General features: G+C 43.3%; 1 protein-coding gene across 1 annotated transcript in view; it reads right to left on the reverse strand.

Annotated features, from left to right (window-relative positions):
- Nucleotides 1-38: 38 nt before the first annotated feature.
- map3k22 (mitogen-activated protein kinase kinase kinase 22) overlaps nt 39-19,500 on the reverse strand; it is a 46,401-nt gene continuing 26,939 nt past the window's right edge. Inside the window, exons 6-18 of the mRNA XM_074622248.1 lie at nt 18,364-18,463; nt 17,188-17,304; nt 16,749-16,863; nt 14,406-14,527; nt 12,520-12,593; nt 11,419-11,480; nt 9,177-9,248; nt 8,455-8,622; nt 6,867-7,015; nt 6,621-6,752; nt 5,432-5,561; nt 2,823-3,000; nt 39-1,618 (exon numbers count right to left, since the gene is read on the reverse strand). Coding sequence (XP_074478349.1) covers nt 1,390-1,618; nt 2,823-3,000; nt 5,432-5,561; nt 6,621-6,752; nt 6,867-7,015; nt 8,455-8,622; nt 9,177-9,248; nt 11,419-11,480; nt 12,520-12,593; nt 14,406-14,527; nt 16,749-16,863; nt 17,188-17,304; nt 18,364-18,463 — 1,648 coding nt within the window. The 3' untranslated portion in view covers nt 39-1,389. The remainder of the gene's footprint in view (nt 1,619-2,822; nt 3,001-5,431; nt 5,562-6,620; nt 6,753-6,866; nt 7,016-8,454; nt 8,623-9,176; nt 9,249-11,418; nt 11,481-12,519; nt 12,594-14,405; nt 14,528-16,748; nt 16,864-17,187; nt 17,305-18,363; nt 18,464-19,500) is intronic.

Here is a 19,500-nt window from a genome sequence, read left to right on the forward strand (position 1 = left end):
TTCCTTAAGAGCTGCTGTGTTACAGCTAGCCGCTACACCTCTGACATCAAGCTCCCCTGTTAAACCTCCATTTTTAAAGAATACAGCTCTGTATTTGACCCTTTGTTTTGGCGACTTGTAATATCGTCTCACATGACGACGCACAGAGCGAGGTGTGCTGTCAGGTGGTCATTAAGCGACCCATTCATATGAAAGCAAAGTAAAGGCATGGGGTGACTGGATTCATACTGAAGTTACAACAAAGATGAGACTTCAATCTAACTTTTCATACTAACACGTTCGATGCATTTGATTTGGTCTGTGCAGTCTACTGTGCACGAAGCTGCCGTAACATAGAAAAAGGCTATAGGGGCTCTGAGGTGACAAAACAATCCGACTAATACTGCACGTTAACTCAGCCTAAAGTTTCTGCAACTTTTCTTTGGCCACTTTTTTTTTTTTTTTGCCGATGGACTCACTGCATGGGAAGCTGGAATGGACTCCAACAGTATTGTTGGTATTGCTTAATAGACATTGCACACAAAATGATGCAAAAGTTTGGTTTTCTTTTTTTCTCTTTACACTATTCTCCTTTACGAAATGATATAAAAAAAAATGCTTCAAATAGAAAAATATCTCCTCGGTTGATTATCCTGCATGTTGCAAAATGTTTCAATGCATGATATCAAAAGTGCAACGTTGACAATCCTTCTAAATGGGGCTCTGAGTGCCGTGAAAGTCGGGTAATGCGGCGACCCTCTAAAAAAAAAAAAAAAAAGAAGACATTCTTACTTACAAACTCTTATTGTAAGGCGTTGACAAAAATACATTTACATTTTTAGAAAACTCCTCGGCTAAGATGACTTTGTATGTGTTATTGTATGTCATATAAAAATATTTCGCCATCTTAGTTTCGCACACAGCTAACTGAGGCTGATGAGTACAGTACTATCAGACGTGCCACCAGTCACGTTACATGGTGTCTGGCCGAACCTCGACACTGTTCTGCGGCAGTAAAAGACCCAGAAAGTTGCTATCTCGCGTCACTTTTCCTGCTCTTGATAAAGGACAGCAGTCTGTAGCTTGTGAGACTGCTAAGTGCTTTCTCGTCATCCCCCCTCCTGGCGGCAAAAACACTGCGACGCCTCGGAGGACTCTGGAGGTCTGACGGCAGTCGACCCGGCCTCTCGGTGAGTTATCAGGGTTGAGCTAGTTGCTGAGAGATGCAGGGGTTCCTGACAAGGCAGACACTGGTGATAGATGGCAGGGCAGGAAGTTGGAGTGATGCTGAGCCCTGGTGACGAGGGTAGGGGCGCGGGGGTGGGCCCTTTGGGGACGAGGATGGGAGGTGCCGGGACCGCGGAGGCCTCGCAGGCAAAGGCAGGGGAGGGGAAAGGGGGTCCGCGGGCCTCAGAAGCAGCCCTGGACGAACGGGTGGCTGAGCAGACAGTCTGCGGTGGGCCGCCACTTCTCCTCCACGAACACCTGCCGCAGGAAGTCCCTGCCCGCGTCGGACACGCTGTCGGGAAGCATGGGCTTCGTAGGCTGGGTGGCGATCTTAAAAATAGCCGCCATGGCCTCGTACTCTGCCCACGGGGGTTTCTGGGTCAACATTTCCACGACGGTGCAGGCAACGCTCCTGAGGAGAGACCACGTCAAATATTAGTTCACATGTAGTTTAATGTGTTATGTTTGCATGCATTTATGTTTGTATTATACTTCTTGTTGCTGTCAAAGTTAACACGTTAATGCAAATTCGTTTTCACGCCACTATGTCTAAGTAATTTACCAGGCTGTAGCAGGCTCAGTTTTATAGCTAGAGTGAAGATACTCGTATCATTTGAAACTAGAAAACCAAAGGAATCCATGTCATACTTGTTTATCACAAAGGAGGCTAAATGGCACTCCAAAGTTACGCTACATTTTGGGGAGGAAAACTACTTATCTTTGTACTAGCAGTCATAATAATCATAGTTCCCCAGGTACAGAACAGTAAATGGTAAGAGGTTAAAGGGAAACACCACCTCAATTAATAATTCCAGGATGTTTGCTGATGGCCGAGGAAAGTTCAATCATTATCTGTGAACATGAGCTTCTCTCTCTCTTTCAAAGCCAGAAACCAGAGAAGTAAGTCTCAAACTTGTGATGTCATAGGCTATAAAGTCTGGAGCTGCTCCATAGACAATGAGTGGGAGGCTGATTTTATGGACCCACGGAAAGTTTGTTTTCTTTTTTAATACCCAAATGAGCTTTATTCTATTGTAGTGTTGCCAGTTGTGAAACATAAAATGTTTCCATATACTCAGAACATTCTCCTGGGTGCTCTCAGTGTCATCTATAACATCTCTCCCAATTCATTGTTTATGGAGCGGTTTCACACTTTATACCCTATGACATCACAAGTTTGAGTTTTAACGCTTTCGTTTTTGGATTTGGGAGAGTTGTTCATGTTTCCTAATATTTTTTTGGACTGTCCTTTACGATAGGAATAAAATTTATGAATTTTGAAAATGTCCGTAGTTCCCCTTTAAATTCTTTTATACAGTCTCATCTCACTATACGCTTCACAAATGTGATATTTACTGCATTGGATTATATTTTACAGGTGTTCATGTTGATTTATTCACCAACACAAGTTAATGTGGTTAACTGGTCAGAAATACAGTACACTTATCATGTTTTAAGTGCAACCAGACATGCAGTACACACCCCCCACCACCCATTTATTGAGGTCACTTTATTGCAGTGTATTTTTGTGCTTGTAATAAATATTGTTTGTGTGCTGCAACAGCCCAATATCCCCTCTGGGCCTCATTACAGCTCCATCTGATCTTATTCCTTACCATACATCAGCTTTGCGGCCGTAGCCCTCCCCGTTGATGACTTCGGGGCTCATCCAGTAGGGGGTGCCAGTGACGGACTTGATTCCTGTACCAGACATGCAGATGGTCTGGATACGTTTGCTGGCTCCAAAGTCTCCCAGCTTCACGTTCCCCGAGGAGTCTCTCAGGATGTTAGCACCTGGTGGAACGAAACAGAAATGAGCTCAGAGTTATTCAAGAGTCTCCCGAGGACTGTCAATATCCTATGAGGGACGCTTTGACGGTTTGGAGGTTTAATTAATGTAGTTACAGTGTGGTTACAAAGTGCACGTGCCAACGCTTCAACTGACTGAACAACCTACATAAGGGGAAAGGTGAACTTTTCTCTCTGTAGTTGTTTTGGTCATTTTGTAGCTATTGTTTGTGGTTGTTTTGCCCCTATTTGTAGTCGTTTTGCATCACTTTGTAGTTGGTTTGTGTCTCTTTGTGGTCATGTTGTGTCTCTTTGTGGTCATTTTGTTTCTCTTTATTAGTCGTTTTGCATCACTTTGTATTTGCTTTATGTCTCTTTGTGGTCATTTTGTGTCTCTTTATGATCATGTTGTGTGTCTTTGTAGTCGTTTTGCGTCACTTTGTAGTTGGTTTGTGTCTCTTTGTGGTTATTTTGTGTCTCTTTGTGGTTATTTTGTGTCTCTTTGTGGTCATTTTGTGTCTCTCTGTGGTTATTTTGTCACATTGTAGTTGGTTTGTGTCTCTTTGTGGTTATTTTGTGTCTCTTTGTGGTCATTTTGTGTCTCTTTGTGGTTATTTTGTGTCTCTTTGTGGTCATTTTGTGTCTCTTTGTGGTTATTTTGTGTCTCTTTGTGGTCATTTTGTGTATTTTTGTGGTCATTTTGTGTCTCTCTGTGGTCATTTTGTGTCTCTTTGTGGTTATTTTGTGTCTCTCTGTGGTCATTTTATGTCTCTTTGTGTCTCTTTGTAGTTATTTTGTGTCTCTTTGTGGTCATTTTGTGACTCTTTGTTGTTATTTTCCACCACTTTATAATTGTTTTGGTCTTTTTGTAGCCATTATTTGTCTGTGGTTGTTTTGGCCCCTTTTGTAGTCGTTTTGCGTCTCTTTGCAGGGGAAAGGTAAACTTTTCCTATGGCTTGACCTGTCCGTTGTGATGCATTTATAAAAAATGTCAAAGTATACCTTTTAGCAATTTTACTCTACAAACTCTTTTCTCATATTGGAGAAATGCCTCGTTGGTTTACGCAAATGACAAAATGAAATATTGAATCGACTGTCTGCTCCACGTGGATCAAACCTCAACACCCTTCCGACTCCTTCTTTAGCAATTTTCCGACATGTAGTTGCGTCTATCCCATTTCCTCCACTTGCACTCCACTTGTTTGATCAGTGACTAATGTACGCCGCTCGCTCTCCACACCCACTGGAGGATGCAGAGAGGAGATCTTAACTTCTCACTTCTTTAACCTGTTTCCCATGCCTGTACGTTTGTTGTGAGAACGTGAGACTCTCCAATAAATCTTTTTTAAGTCTTTATTTGGCTCCTCGGAACATTAAATTCACCCAAACTTTATAGTCTAATGTCATGCTAAGCTCCGAAAACCGCATGTGCTGACAGCACTTTTACTGCGTACAGAAGAGCCCTTGTATGGTGAGATGAGCACACACCGTATATTACACATGAAGAGCATTTTTAAGTGGAAAATCCCACCCACATATATACTCTCATAGGGCCTGCCTGTGTCCTGTGAGACCTACTATCTTTTTCCCCTCCAGACAGACGGTATATTTCCCTCTTCTTGGCCGCAGCGGTGAGTCCCAAAGCTGTGGGCAGCCAAACTAAAGCCTTTCCATCCGGTGTTAAACATTTTTAGACTGGCCGATTTCACCAGCAAGAAGCCTAATATATCTCAAAGGCGAGTTCAAAATAGCACATTTTTTTCCAGGCTTCTTCGGTAGACGGTGAATTACCAAATGAGGAAATGTCAGTCGGAATAAAATGAATGAACCTGGAGTTTTCTCAGCAACAGTTCGCTGCAATATGAACCATAAAGAAAGACTGTTTACGGGTGGATTATGAGACAATGGGCCCCTGGGCACAAACAAAAGGCCCCACCAGCTCTCCTACATAGGAGCAAAACACACATACTTTACAGGTGTTTAACCTCTTTTTGTTGTTGTTTTGTGTCTCTTTGGGGTCATTTTGTGTCTCTTTTTAGTTGTATTGCATCACTTTGTAATTGTTTTGATCATTTTGTGGTTGTTTTGTCCTAATTTGTAGTCATTTTGCATCACATTGTAGTTGCTTTGTGTCTCTTTGTAGCTGTTTTGTGTCTCTTTGTAATTGTTTTGGTTGTTTTGTGTCTATTTGTAGTCGTTTTATGTTTCTTTGTGGTCATTTTGAGTCTCTTCCTGGTTGATACGTGTCTCTTTGAGTGACATTTTTTGTAGTTGAAGGCCAGGGGGGGCCCCTGGGCCTGTGCCCGGTAGGCCCGTTCAGTAATCCATCCATGTTACACACCGTCAGCTAAGTCTGCGTCTCAAGTGGGGGTGTTCACCGGTTACAAATCCAATTAAAACCCTGTCCTGACCTTCACTAGCTCGCTGTTTTGGTTACCTTTGATGTCTCTGTGTACAATCATGTTGCTGTGCAGGTAGGAGACTCCTTGGAGGATCTGCCTGGTGTATCTCCTCGTCACCTTCTCTGTCAGGGCCCCATAGGCTTTCAGCTGGTCCTTTATTGAGCCCTGGAGAGACAGCAAGAGAGAGACAGAGAGAGACAGTAGAGAGAATGAGTGGTACTGCATTTATGATATTTATATTGGTTAGCTAATATTATTATCACAGCTGTAGGGTATAAAATCATAGAAGATCTGCTTTGGAAGGATGTGTATGCTGGATATAAAATGGTTCAGTGTCTTTAAGGAAAATATGCATACTTGCAACAACATTTCCAGCTGAAGCGGGTTTATTTAGTTTTAATGTGAAAGCGGACCCTATGCCAATTTTTAAGTATATAAACACACATCGTGCTGAAAGAAATCTGCTCGGTTTTGATTCCAAACACCTTCGTTGTCCTGCATTTCCTTTCATTTCCTGTTTCCAGTTCCTCGCGAGGAAATCGCAGGAGCAAAGACCCGATCCAGTAACACCTGTGACGCAGTTTTAGTGCAAACAAAACTCTTCACTCTCAGCTGTCGGCAAGACGCCTCAACAGCTCTGTGGCTCTCAGAGGGACACTTGCCCCCCCTCGCCCCCCCCACCACCCCCTCCCAATAGGGCGACTAACAGTGTTATCGGTCAGCCGCAGCGGTGCAGCCGTGCAGAGCAGTCACACACAAACTTCTTGGCTTTGTCACCTCCCCTCTCGCCTCTGCCAGAAAACTCCAGTGAAACATAAACATTTCCAATTTCCAGACAATGTGTGACTAAGACACTCAACGCCACTCACAGGGAAAAAAATAGCCCAGGAAATATTAAAACCAGGCTCGGGGACGGGGTCCACAGGCGACAGCAGCTCATTAAGGCGCTCATTTAGAGAGAAAATGATCTCATAAACTGAGCTGCTCTGCTGACATCAACCACTGAGGGCACGTTTGTTGACAGCTGATGACATTTCAGACTTGTTTTTTAGCAGATGTGGTTTGATTTCAAGTTTGTCTTTAAACGTCTCTGCAGCCAAAACGATTCAAAATATGACATTTATCGTTATTGTATCTCAATTCAGTTCAAGAACTGTTGTTGTGCTACATGTGACTTATAAAAGTTGAACTATATTCAAATAAAATGTCCTGCAGAATACGCACCCCGGGCATAAACTCCACAAAAATGGTGAGTTTCTTCTGCTCAAGGTCCCGAAGACAACCGTAGTACTGAACGATCCGCTCGTGACGCAGATTCTTCAGCAGCTGAATCTCACACTCCAGAGCATTCACCTCCTACAGAAAAAAAGACAGTTAATTTTGAATCATAAAATCACTGTTTTATGCCCTAAAATACATGTTTAGGGCATAAAACATACATGTTTACAGGTGTGAGGTGTTCTCTCTCACCTTGCTGGTTTCCTGACAGTCGGTGTCAAAGGGCACCTGCTTGGCAGCCAGCTCGCGGCCTGTGTCTACGTCATAGCAGAGGTAGACCTCCCCGAACGCCCCACGCCCCAGGAGCTTTCCCTGTCGCCAGTTGACTGGCGCCCGCGGCGCTGCAGAAACAAGACACCACATGATGAAAACCCAGCAGTAATTCATTTGGTTGCTAAGCTCCCCAGAGGCTGACAGATCCACTGTGATATACTGATTTGAGAAAACACTCGAAGCGTGCGTCAAAATGCGCCGCAAGGCCCGACTATTACTCGCACAGTCACCTCACCAAGACCAGACGTCAAGAATCCACCGCAGGGCTTTTGAATAATTCCCACCGCAGACCCTCTCAGATTGGGAAACCCCTGATATGCGAGTAAAAACCACGCTCCGACAGAAAGTCGTCAAAACTGAGAGAGAGCATGTCGACGACTCTCATCTTCACAGGCCCAGACTCTGAGACTTTATTTTGTTATTAACAGGCCTCTTTGTGGCCGCCGGGTTAGACAGTTTAGTCTCGCGTGGGCGAGAAAGACACCAGAGACCAACACGTCAACCTCAGACTGCTGAGCTGTGCTCTTGTTTCATGACAAAGACAATTTCTGGGCAACGAATACTGTGGACTGACTGAGGACGTGATTAGTGATCATGTGGACGGATGATGAGAGGGAAACTCTGCCTGTTGTGACATACACTATTACTGTACATTATCTCTACTCCCTCTGAGGATTTAAACATGTCTGACAGCCATGGAGTATTTACTGAAGAACTTATCCTTGTCTTGTATTCTTGTTTTTTCTGATTGATCAATTAATCTATCAATTTGAGATGTTAAAATTAATTTGCCTTTCTTTCCCTGTGAGTTTTTTTTGTAATTCATATTTTGTGGCCGAGTTAATCTTTGGATGTAAACTATTAATTACAAATCGATAGTGTTTTTGAGAATCAATACAGTATCACAAAAAATAATATCACAATATTGGATATTTTCTTACACCCCTTTTTTCGATAACGGATAGATATCATTTAAAAATGTTTGATAATATGCTGATGGAATACCTGAGTTTCAGTACTGATACCAAACTTTTTTTGTGCATGACTTCTCTTACTGTTATCCTATTTTCACTTCACAAAAGAAGCCAAATGATATTTTGTCTAAAAACAAGAACATTGCCGAAGTAAAATAATCTAAAAAAATGTTTTGATTTATTTTTTTTATTCATACAAAAAAAGGAGGGAAATTAGTTTTTTTAAAGCGCACACATGTTAATTTTTTATGACTGCATTAACACAGTGGACATATGGTCGTATACATGCATATACATTATGAGGTCTATAGTGCTTAAGTAAAACGTACTGAGGTTTGATACCCAGCCCTGAAAGTCTGAACTTTCTTCATTCATTTCTGGGTTATCAGCGAGGGTTAATGTCTTGTTATCCACAGGAACCAGGCACAAATCAACATAAAAGGGCCAGAAATACAGTTTATTTTAAGACTGTTTATATGTTTAATTTTCCTTCAGTGCTTCCTGTACCTTCATTTCATAACTTTTTTACTTACACTTGGCTGTACCCCGCTGGCAGCTCTTGTCGATGGTGCGGCCCAGCGAGCGCAGGTCGCTGTACTGCAGCGCTGTACTGTCTCCATTATAACTGCGTGTGCGACTGGAAGGAACCAGCTGAAACAGGTTCTCCTGCGGCATAAAGCTGCGCGGAAGTGTCCTGCGACCTGAAAACACATAAATATGAAAAAGAAAAATGGACATATAAATGACTTTACACACACAGAGGCCACTGCATCTTTTGTGAGTGATTTCCACACTGTCTTTTCACACAGTTACTTTACAGGTGTTGTGCATAAAGTTGAGCTCTTGGCCGAGAGCAGCCAGAGCAGAGTGCCTCTCGCCACTCCGTCCCACTTCCCCTCAGACAGGAAGCAGGGCGCTGTGTTTTTATACAAGTTCGGGTTCACCGCAGGGAGACGTAAATCACTGCTAGCCAAGGTTAGCCTCTGAGTAAGCAATTACTAGCAGCTGCCTGGAACAGCAAGCCAGCACTTCATGTACTAAATCTACACAGAGAGCAAAAAGAAAAATGCAGATATTCAAAAATCTGGAAGTGAAAAAGTGATATAAATGTGAGGATGTAAAGAATGAGATCTCATCTCAAGTTAAAAGATCAGGCCAGATGGGAGTGTCTGGTAGTGGTGTGTTTGTTGTCCTGCGGTTTAATCTCTGCAATAATAGTTGTGTTGTAATTGCTCTAGCAAAGCCGGTTTCTTACGGTCTCCGTAATCCTTGCTGCGATTGGGCAACTGGAACTGGCGAGGGAAAGTCCCTCCTTTCCCATGGCGACCTGAAGAGGGAGCAAAGAGGCATCGGTTAGAAAGTAAATGAAGTCTCAACAACAACTGAATTCTCCTTTTATAATTACACTGTAAACAATTGCTGTTAATTTACAGCAGGATTTCAACAGTGTTATTGCTAAAAACAGTGCTTTACTGTTAATACAAAAGAAAACCTGTTCATTTACGCTCATAGGCCGTTTTTTAACTGAACTATAATGCATTCTTAAAAAACAGCACTTTACTGCTGATCAACTGTCTAAAGTATCATCAGTAACAGTTTCATGCAGTATTTTTTTTAATTCTGGGACCTGATCTGCACATGTGAGGCTTGTACATTGTACATGATTGTAAAATCAGTGAATTAGCTATGTTCTTCACTCACATGTTGTTCTGGTTTGCATTCTGTACTTGTAGCCAGCTATAGACAGACATTTTGGGAAAAGTGTCAACAAGTCTATTATGGCCTTTTTCCTAACAAGTGCCTTTAATTGTATTTAGTGTGAATATTCCTATGTCTGTAACCTGCTAAGTCTATTCATCTAGGCAAAAAATAATGTTTATTAAAATGTATGTAAAAGATACAACCTAAATAGTGCATTAAAACAAATCAGTAGGATAATGTAAAAGAAAGGTGAAAAACAGCTATATAATGTATCTTTAAACAGTAAATTAACTGCAAAATACTGTGAAATTAATAAAGTTCAAACTGTATTTTTCATTAACAGTACAAAGCTGTAAATTTCAGCGACAGTATAATAATGTTAATTGTACAGTAACATAAAGGCAACCCTGCTGCCAGCTCTTTACTGTTATTTTACTACTGGGAAATTCTTACCAGTGTAACTTTACAGTGCTCTTTAATAATGCAGATTTAATTGCTTGGAGTAAACATTGTTGATGCCTAATTGAGTTTCACATTTTCAGCTGATCACATCTGACAGACGCTACACTGCTTTTGCATCATCTCAAAATCAAAGTTCAAAAAGCAGCGGGACGGAAGACAGCTTTTCACACGCCGAACAGAGCCGTCGCATCGCCTCGCTGCAGCCAAGAGAGAAACTGAAAACAGCTCATGTGTACTAGCTTAGCCTTAGCTCTGAACCCAGTGGAGCAGTAACTAAAGGCAGGTGGGGAGCACTGCTGACGCAGGCGAGCGCTGACACTCACACACACACGGAGTGGCTCGCAATTGAAAGCAGCTGTTCTGTCAGATGACTGCCTCCCCTCGCGCTGTTTTTGTGGCCGTATCCCATGGAGACGGGAGTTATTTTTTGTGTTTGGCAGCGCGGGATGGAGAGGAAAAATCTACTCATAGGGAATGGTAAACAAATACTCTAGCCCTCAGCAGGAAGGGCCACACAGCTTTACATCAGGGAGGGTTAGAGAGTGTGTGCAGCAGGCACGTGCATGCATGCGTGCCCCAAGTGAGTCTTCAAGTGCTGCTGCAGCTATATGAAGCTCCCATACTCCCCAGTCTGTGTGTACACAATGTGCAGCACTCCCTTTTTCTTTCTTTTTTTTAATTTACAGCACGAAGGGGGGGCAGAGCGGGAGAAAAAGAAATGACCAGATTGGGAGAGCTGCTGCGGTTCGTCTGTTCGCGAGGATTAGTGTGGCGTTATCTGTCATCCCGCTCCATTTGATCTGCGTTCTGAAGGAAAAGGGGACAGACTAGGGAGCTCGAGGGACAAGGAATAGACGTGAAGTGGGAGGTGGGAGTGGGGGCATCAAGAAGAAGAAGGGAAGTGATCATGAAAAAGACAGGAAAGCAGCAATGTCTATTAGGAACTGGAGAAAAAAAAGAGTGGAGATGGGATGAGAGAGACAAATGAGATGGACAAAGGGTACACAGAGGAGACTGTAAAGCAGGGAAGAGTTATGATGCTATCACACTCTCCTTCATCACAAGAAATACAACCAAGATATTAAACATCTCCTCCACAATTCCTCATTTTAAGTATTTACTCCCAGATAAAAGCATCAAATAGTATCACATCCCTCATTAGTAATCTCAAGAGGGGCTTTTGCAACATTTTAGATAATCAGGAGCCGCACGAACAGACTTTTTTTCTTTTTTCTGCGCGGCTATAATTACCTAAAGAACAGACAAAACTTTCTAATAATGAAGCTCTCTCTCTGTGTGTAGAGAACTGCTGCAGATTTCCTCTCCTGTCTTACCTTTGTATTCATAGTTGAGGTTCAGGTAATTATTGTCGCGGTTGTTCTGTGAGAAAGGAGGACTGAAATGACAAGAGAACAGGAGGGGGGAGACAAAAGTTGAAAAAAGGTTTGCTATTTCAGTCCGTAATTTCCCCTTATCTTCAAACAGAGTCTGGCTGCAGCTGCTGGTGTGAAACTTCAGACTGTAAAGCAGCACAAAATGCCTCGGAATGATTTCTTTTGCGTTCAGGCTACTGAGCTTTTTCAGTCACGATTGATGTTAAACAACAATAGGAGAGATAAGCCGGGTGTTGAGGAGCTCTCTGCATTAACAATAAGAAAGTGAAAGTGGTGCTGAAAAATGGCAGAGAAACTAACTTTCTATCACTAAATGTGCAGATGTACATCAAGCCCCCCCCCGGCCACCCTCAGCACTACCCCTGACGACCCGGCGGAGAGTGACGTCTCTGCTGACCGCAGGGCGGCGCGGGGCCACGAGACCCTGGATAAGGGGCACGCATGCCCGCTCGCAGGGAAAAGTTCCATGCACTCGTTTCCTGCCATTGTTCTGCAGCCTGGAGCCCAGATAAGCCTCGTGCAGGTAGAGCTGTTTCCGTCCTACGCTCTCTCTCTTTCTCCCTCAAACTCACTCTTGCTCACTTTTTATTTTCCCTTTGATTCACATTCACTCTTCACACACCTTCCACTCACTCCTTCACCACTTTTCATTTTCTGTCCCTCTCATCCAGCATCACTCTTTCACGTCTCCCACTCATTTCTCTCTTGTGATAACGGTGGAATCCAGGCGTCCAGATAAGAGTTCCGTCGCCATGGCAACAGCAGAGTGACCTGGTTCCTTCCACAGCACACAGGCGTCAGGGGTCAGAGGTCAGGGAGCTCTGCTGGCCTTTACATCACTGTTTACAAACTTCACCGAGAGCTTCTTCCCACTGCCCTTTTCCATACAGGATCACACCCAGGCGTGTTTACAACGCTGTGATGCAACCCGAGACTCATATCTCTGCAAATAACGCCGCTCTGCAATATGAATGTGCACATCATGAAATCTGAATCCAAACAGACAAGGGGTCATAAATCACACGCTGCACGATGACTCACCTGTCCAGTGCTTGATCTATTGATTGACAGCTGCTCGACAGTGAGTTGTCCGCACTCCCGAAGGCATCCAGCATCTGACAGATGTAATAACACAGGGGAATGGAGGGTCACGGAGCATGCAATCATTGTGGGAGAGAATATAAAGCAGTGCAGATAGAGGAGTGTGTAGGACTGCGGTGCAATATAAGAAATGTGAAGAGGGAGCTGCATATACAGGTTATACGCAGCTACATTAAAAACAACTCTCAACGGTAACTTGTGCAGTCACGTACAATACTGCTACTACTAGAGCTGCTATCAATAATAATATACTGCATCTCCGTGGATACTGAAAGAGTAAACACTAACGAATGAACTGTGAATTGAGCCTCCCTGTATATGTAATGCACAACAAGCCGAGAACCACTATCCTGGGAGCTTCCTGTTTCCTAGAAAGATGATATATTTATAAGGACGAAACGAGTGCCCTATTTTTTGTGCTGCACACAATAATGAATGACAGGAAACAACGTTTTAATACGGTCTGGTCTGAAAAACAGTAAACTTGTTCCTTAAACTACATAAAAATCAGATAAAGGATACTCATTTAGCCAAAAACGCTTAAAAATGAACTAATTTCTGGTTTTGTTTCCTTTAATAAGTGGCCCATGACACTCTTTAAGGTGTCCTTTTTGAAAAGAGGCAAAGATACACCACAGGTAGACCTGTCATGATAACTACTTGAACTACCAGAAATAACTGCGACATTATTGTCATTTTAAGACCATTTAATGCCACCGATAAAATGATAATATAATAGCATATTAATGCAAGTACGCCCTTTCAAAGAGAAATTAACTTTAAATTCTTAGCAATATTCAGACATTGGAATTGAAATGTGAAAAAAATACTAAAATATTCTAAATAAACATTCTTATGTAAATAAACACACATGTAAAAACAACGGGCAATATCGAGGTCAGCAAAAATTTTCATGGTCATGTCCATAAATCATACAATAAGTCCTTAACGTAATTATTGTGACAGGCCTGACCACAAGAGAGGGAAATAACTCAAGACTTCAGACCAAACTTTAAAAAGAGCCAAATTAGAGGGTTATGAAGACAATGCCAGCTGTTCCTGTTCATTAACTGGGATTGGTGCAGTTTCAGCATATTGTCATGACTAAACAACTGTTAAATAATTCTCATTTCAATTCTCACTCGACCAAAAATGAATGACTATTTTCTGTTTTTGCTTTTTGCTAAGCGGCCATGACAAGCATGACTCTCTTGAGTTGTCGCAGTAACAAAAAAAAAATTTTTTTCCTTTTTACTTATCATTATTTATTTATATTATTTAATTTCATATTTTTTTCTCTTTTATTATTTTATTTTCTATTGATTTACTTTTTTAAAATTATTTAATTTGATTATTATTATTTTTTTTCTGTTCTTTTCTTTCGTGTGATCAAAACCAACATGGGGTGGGAGGGAAGGTTTTTATTTCATGTCAAGGACACTTTGTTATGTTCTGCATTTGATATGATGACCTTTGCTAGGTCTGCAAAAAAAACAATAAAAAAGATTTGGAAAAAAAAAATGAGGATGCAAACCAAAGTTTCCAAAATGAACGCTGTAGTGTTAAAATCATTAAGCTGAATAAGCCAAATATCTTTAGAAAACAAAGAGCCAAATTAGAAGCTCATGAAAGTTAGTGATTACTGTGCCTTAACTGGGACTGCTAAAGTTATAGCATGTTCATAAAGCCACTCAGTGTGGGTATATTAGCATGTTTCCGTGAAAATCTGACATCGATTTTTACAATAAAACCACACCTCCGGCTGTATAATGATATGATAATGAGGCTATTTAATTGTCCTAATATAACTCTGCACATGTACTTACAGTCTCGGGGATGAACTCCCCTTCACTGTGGATGCTGGTGTAGGAGCCCTGGCGGGCAATCTGCTGCTGCTCCTCGGGGACGCTGCCCGGAGGCGGGGACGTCCGACCCGTGTGCAGGGAACCTGGGACAATGTAAAGACGGAGGAGACATGTTAAATCAAGAGAGAACAAAAGGAAAGGCGTGAAGGCGAGGAGGATAGGACGTAGGAGAAGGTGATGAAGAGATGAAAGCGAGGAGCAGAGGGGAGACAACGGCGTCACGGTGTTATTCATAGGTACAAGTTCAACAGTGCCAGGACTATGAGAAGTGATTTACTAAACCACACTGCCGCCACCTCTAACCTCAATTACTGTGACAAACGCTCCCCCGGCTGAGCTGCGGCGGAGTTTGAGCGCTCGTCCTTGACAGTGTAAGAAGACCTGCTGAATGTGTGTCTGTCGCCGGCTGAGCTGGCAGTAACACTGAAAGAGTGCACAGAGGCCAATAGGTGCCAAGATGTACAGGAACGATTAAGTATCAGTAAGCAGTTTTTGACTGGAAGCTAAAAACTCCCTTTTCTTTCACAGTTCAGTTTCTTTTCTCCATCCTCTCCTCCGCCCCTGCTGCTGGACGTCATCGAAGTACCCGGGCTCACATCACATCTTCACTCAACCATCCACTGTGACCGCTCTCCTGTCACCTCTCATCTGCCACCACTCCCTCCGCCTCCATCTCTCAGCCGCTCTGACTCGCGGCTGGCGGGGGAATAGATAGAGAGCGGGGTAATTCTATACAATTCATACGACTCTGGCTGGTGACGGACGGCGCTGATGTTATTGGGGATACGTGAGAACGACTGCGGTTGTAAAGCGTTTTTGGCTGTTGTGCCAAGAAATGCAAAGCAGCGCTGGTCGTTTCTGCACGTGTCTGAGGTTGAGATACGACCGCAACGTGGACCTTTCTGGATAGACCTGATATAAGGGGAGTGAAAGGACTCAGACATGGGAGACGGGGGAGAGCTCAGTGTTTCACAGAGCAAAATAAACCTTCACACTGTGTTACCAAACAAGCCAGGAGGGACAACAGAACTGCCGTGTTATCTAGCTGCGGAGTGTGACATGTGGACAAGAAAAGGACATTTGTGTGCCTTAAAGGAATAGTTTGACAATTTTGCCAAGAGTTAGATGAGAAGATTGACGCAACTCTCATAACTGTTAAATAATCTGTTGAAGATAAAGGTACAGCCAGAAGCAGATTAGCTAATCTGGCTAGATTTGGGATTTGGGACTTCCTTGTCTTGACTAGGGACTTGAATCGGGACTTGCTTGTCTTAACAAAGGAATTGACTCTAGACATGCTTATCTTAACTAGGGAATTGACTCGGGACTTACTAGTATTTCCTAGGGACTTGACTCAGGACTTGCTTGTCTCGACTTGGGACCTGACTTGGGACTTGTGTCTTTACTAGGGACTTCTTGCTTGTCTTGACTAGGGACTTGACTCTGGAGTTGCTTGTCTTGACTAGGTACTTGACTCTGGACTTGATTGTCTTGACTATGGAGTTGCTTATCTTGACTAGGGAATTGACTCAGGACTTGCTTGACGCGGAGCTTGCTTGTCTTGACTAAGGACTTGACTGAGGACTTGCTTGTCTTGACTTGAGACTTGACTTGGGACTTGCTTGTCTTTACTAGGGACTTGATTCGGGACTTCTTGCTTGTCTTGACTAGGGACTTGACTCTGGTGTGCTTATCTTGACTAGGGAATTGACTCAGGACTTGCTTGAATCGGGATTTGCTTGACTTGACTAGTGACTTGACTCTGGACTTGAGTGCAAAGACTTGAGACGTACTTGTGACTTGTAAAACACTGCCTGGTCCCACCTCTGCTGTAAAGTGTTCATCAGTGAGCTTTAGAGGTAGATTTTGTTACCTCTGCTCATCACATCCTCAGAATCATGGCGCTGACTAATCAAGGCTCTGGAGCAGATGGAGATGAAAGGAGACTTGGTATGAAAGCAGACTCTTGTCCTTGCTTTGACCTGACATCTCTCTGGCTGTTAAAGTTGTCACTTGCACCTCCAATTTGCATTTGTCCATTCTGACAAAGCGTGTCCCTCATCTCGCCATTAACATTCCTGTGACTTTGGCATCACTCTGTGTTGTAAATCGACGCTGACAACAAGCCACCTTGAGGCCCCAGCAGGTGAACAACACATCTTGGCTTTAGTTAGAACTCTCCGCTTTTTACTTTTCTGGGACAAATGATGTCTAACATCTCCTGATAGAGCTGTTTTGGCATTCTGAGTGGTCCGATGGCCATTGACTTTTCACTTTTGTGTGTGTTTCCACGTGCTGACTCACCTGTCGAGTGTTTGCGCACCCTCTCCGAGCCCTTGAGCAGGGAGCCCTTCAGATCTCCCAGTGACCGCGATGACCTCATCTCGCTCTGTTTGTCCCTGCTGTTCACCTGTAGGTACTAAAAAGAGAAAGCACACGGGAAGCGGAAAAAGAGAAAAGAATCAGTAGAGGAAGTGAGGGCGGCATTACATCATTGTTCAGTTACATCATCGTATAGAGGGGGAAGTTTGTTTCCTGTGAGTTACTGTGTTCAGCAAACAGTAGCTCCAATGCAGCTGACTCAATGTAAAGGTTATGTGGGTTTTCAAAAGACAATGACTTCATTCACAGCTGTTGATAACGGTTGTTATAGTTACCGTCTAAACATTGACTTCTCTATTTTATGTCTTATAGTGTCTCCAATGATCAGTTTCATGTCTTCAGTACGTTGTAAGGAACTCACATGGTTGTTCTTAGGGGTTTTTAGCAGTATCCTGAGCAGCCCGTTGGTCCCCGAGCTGCAGCCCAACGTCAGCACCGCCTGATCCAGGTCCTCCTGGGTCTTCAGGGGCAGCAGCAGCTGAAAGGACAAGAAAACATACAGCACATGACCTTTAATTCCCCATTGTTCCACAACAGTGGCATGTAAAAGCATCGGCGCACGCATGACGCACTGTAGATGTTGTTGTAATCATGTTAAAGCCTCGTTAATCGTGATTTTCAAAGAAAAGAGGACCTATTATACACATGCCGCTTCTTTTGCACAATGTAGACACACGGCAGGCGCCCTCGAACACGAGAGCGACGCCGTCGCAGTGCGCAAGCGTTCCCAAGCACCCATTTTTCAGGCCCAGTGGCCGCATCCAGAGATACAAATAGTTCAAATTTTGGAATGGTGCAGCGCGCACAGCATGTCATGTGACAAGAAACAACCAATCATAGCCGGCAGATATCTTTTCTTTCTTCCGTAAATATCAGTCAACGGTAAATATATGGAGGAGAAGTTAATCATTTTAGTGCAGGACTACCTAGTTAGACTACTTAGTAACGGCAGACGCGACAGGAGCGCAACTTCCTAAGCACCTAAGAAAAAAGAGCGGCACAGCTGGCGTTTTCCACGCGTTTTAGACAAAACATGTGTACAACCTCTTAATCTCCCCCCACAGAAACACTGCTCCTGAACTGCCTTAAACGCCTTGCTTGAAGTCCTACCTTTTCTTCTGTAACATGGTGATGTCACTAAGTAGCACATTTGCATAATACCCACCTAGCGGCTAGTTTGGCACGCCCTCAAACAAATCTAGTTAGAGCGGAGCAGGAGCAGAGTCTGAAGAGTTTGGTTTGATTAACCAGTCACAATAAAGTGGGCCAGCTGACCAATCAGAGAAGACTGTTTTTTTCAGGAGGGGGGTGGAGCTCAAACAGAGTGTTTCAGACAGAGGGTGAAAAGAGGTGCTGCGGCACAGACGGTATGAGAAAAATAAAGCGCTTTTTGAATATTAAAGTATGTAAACATGTTCTAGTAGAAACCCAATATGCAAGTATGCATCTGAAAATTTGCATAATAGGTCCTCTTTAAGTTCTTGAGATACTGACAGAGGATGCTGCATAACGTATTAGTTGTTTTCTTGTTTTGTACCTCTTTTTCCATGAAGAACATGTCCATCTGCTGGCCAAAGGCCTCGGTCACTTTCTGCAGCAGCTCCTTGATCTTCAGCGGCCTCTGGAACGGGATGATCCTGGGAAGCAGAGAACGCCGGCGGGGTCAGAGGTCGGAAAAAGAAGCTGGTGTTGTGTCTAGCTGCGACATTCATGAGCTCAGACTCATGAAACTCAGTCTGAGGTGGGATTTTGGCAAAATTAGCAGCCGACTGGCAGCTACACCCTTTCACATTTGTAATGATTTTCTTTTTACATGGCAATATGACACAGAACAGAAAAAAGGAGGGATAGAAAGAAAGAGAAATTGAGTTATAGACGTGATGGATCCAGTTCTTTCCTATCCCATGTGTTTGGATTGGATTTCTAACCCAATTTATGACAGTGTTTCTATGGTAACAAGCGGAAAAATGGACAGGTCATGCGGGTCAAGGAGAGGAGCGAGCTGATGCTAAAGGGGCATTAATCAATGCAATGAAAACAGAGGGTTCCCCCCCTGATGTATATGCATGTCTTATCTACTGTGCGCCTACGTGTGTGACTGAGTGTGCACACACTGTCTGTCCGAGCTTATAAGCGAGTGTTTGTAGCGAGTGTATATATGTGGATGTTGGTAAAACTCTACATGCATGAGTGTGCTTCGCAATCAGTGTGCGCATCGGGCCGCTGTTTCAACACCACCGGGCCTCTCCACTAAGCCAGCACAAAGGCAGATGGGAAACTTCCTGAGAGGAAAGGGAAAAAAAAAAATCTGGAGCGGCAGCAAAAGCAGCAGGATGTGTGTCTTTCCCTCCTCTTTTAAAGAGTGACAGATACAGAGACGTGGAGGTATTTACGGACTGTGAGAGAGGAAAATAAAAGGAGACAGCCTGACAAAATAAAAGGAAAGAAGGAGATTCTCTCTGGCATTTCTTCTCCTCCTCTCTTTTCTATCCATCTCCCCTCACTGTCTGCTTTTGAAGAATCCGCAGCCCACTATCTCTTTCTAGTGTCCTGATAAAAGGCTTTTTATCCAATCGTTTCCTCATCAGAGGCCAAAGCTCTGGCTATCTTAATGACTGCTCATTGGTTCCCTCATTTGAGGAGAGGATTCTGGGAAGAGGGAGGCCTGCAGATC

The sequence above is a fragment of the Sebastes fasciatus genome, chromosome 21 (assembly GCF_043250625.1).
Source record: "Sebastes fasciatus isolate fSebFas1 chromosome 21, fSebFas1.pri, whole genome shotgun sequence".
Lineage (NCBI taxonomy): Eukaryota > Metazoa > Chordata > Actinopteri > Perciformes > Sebastidae > Sebastes > Sebastes fasciatus.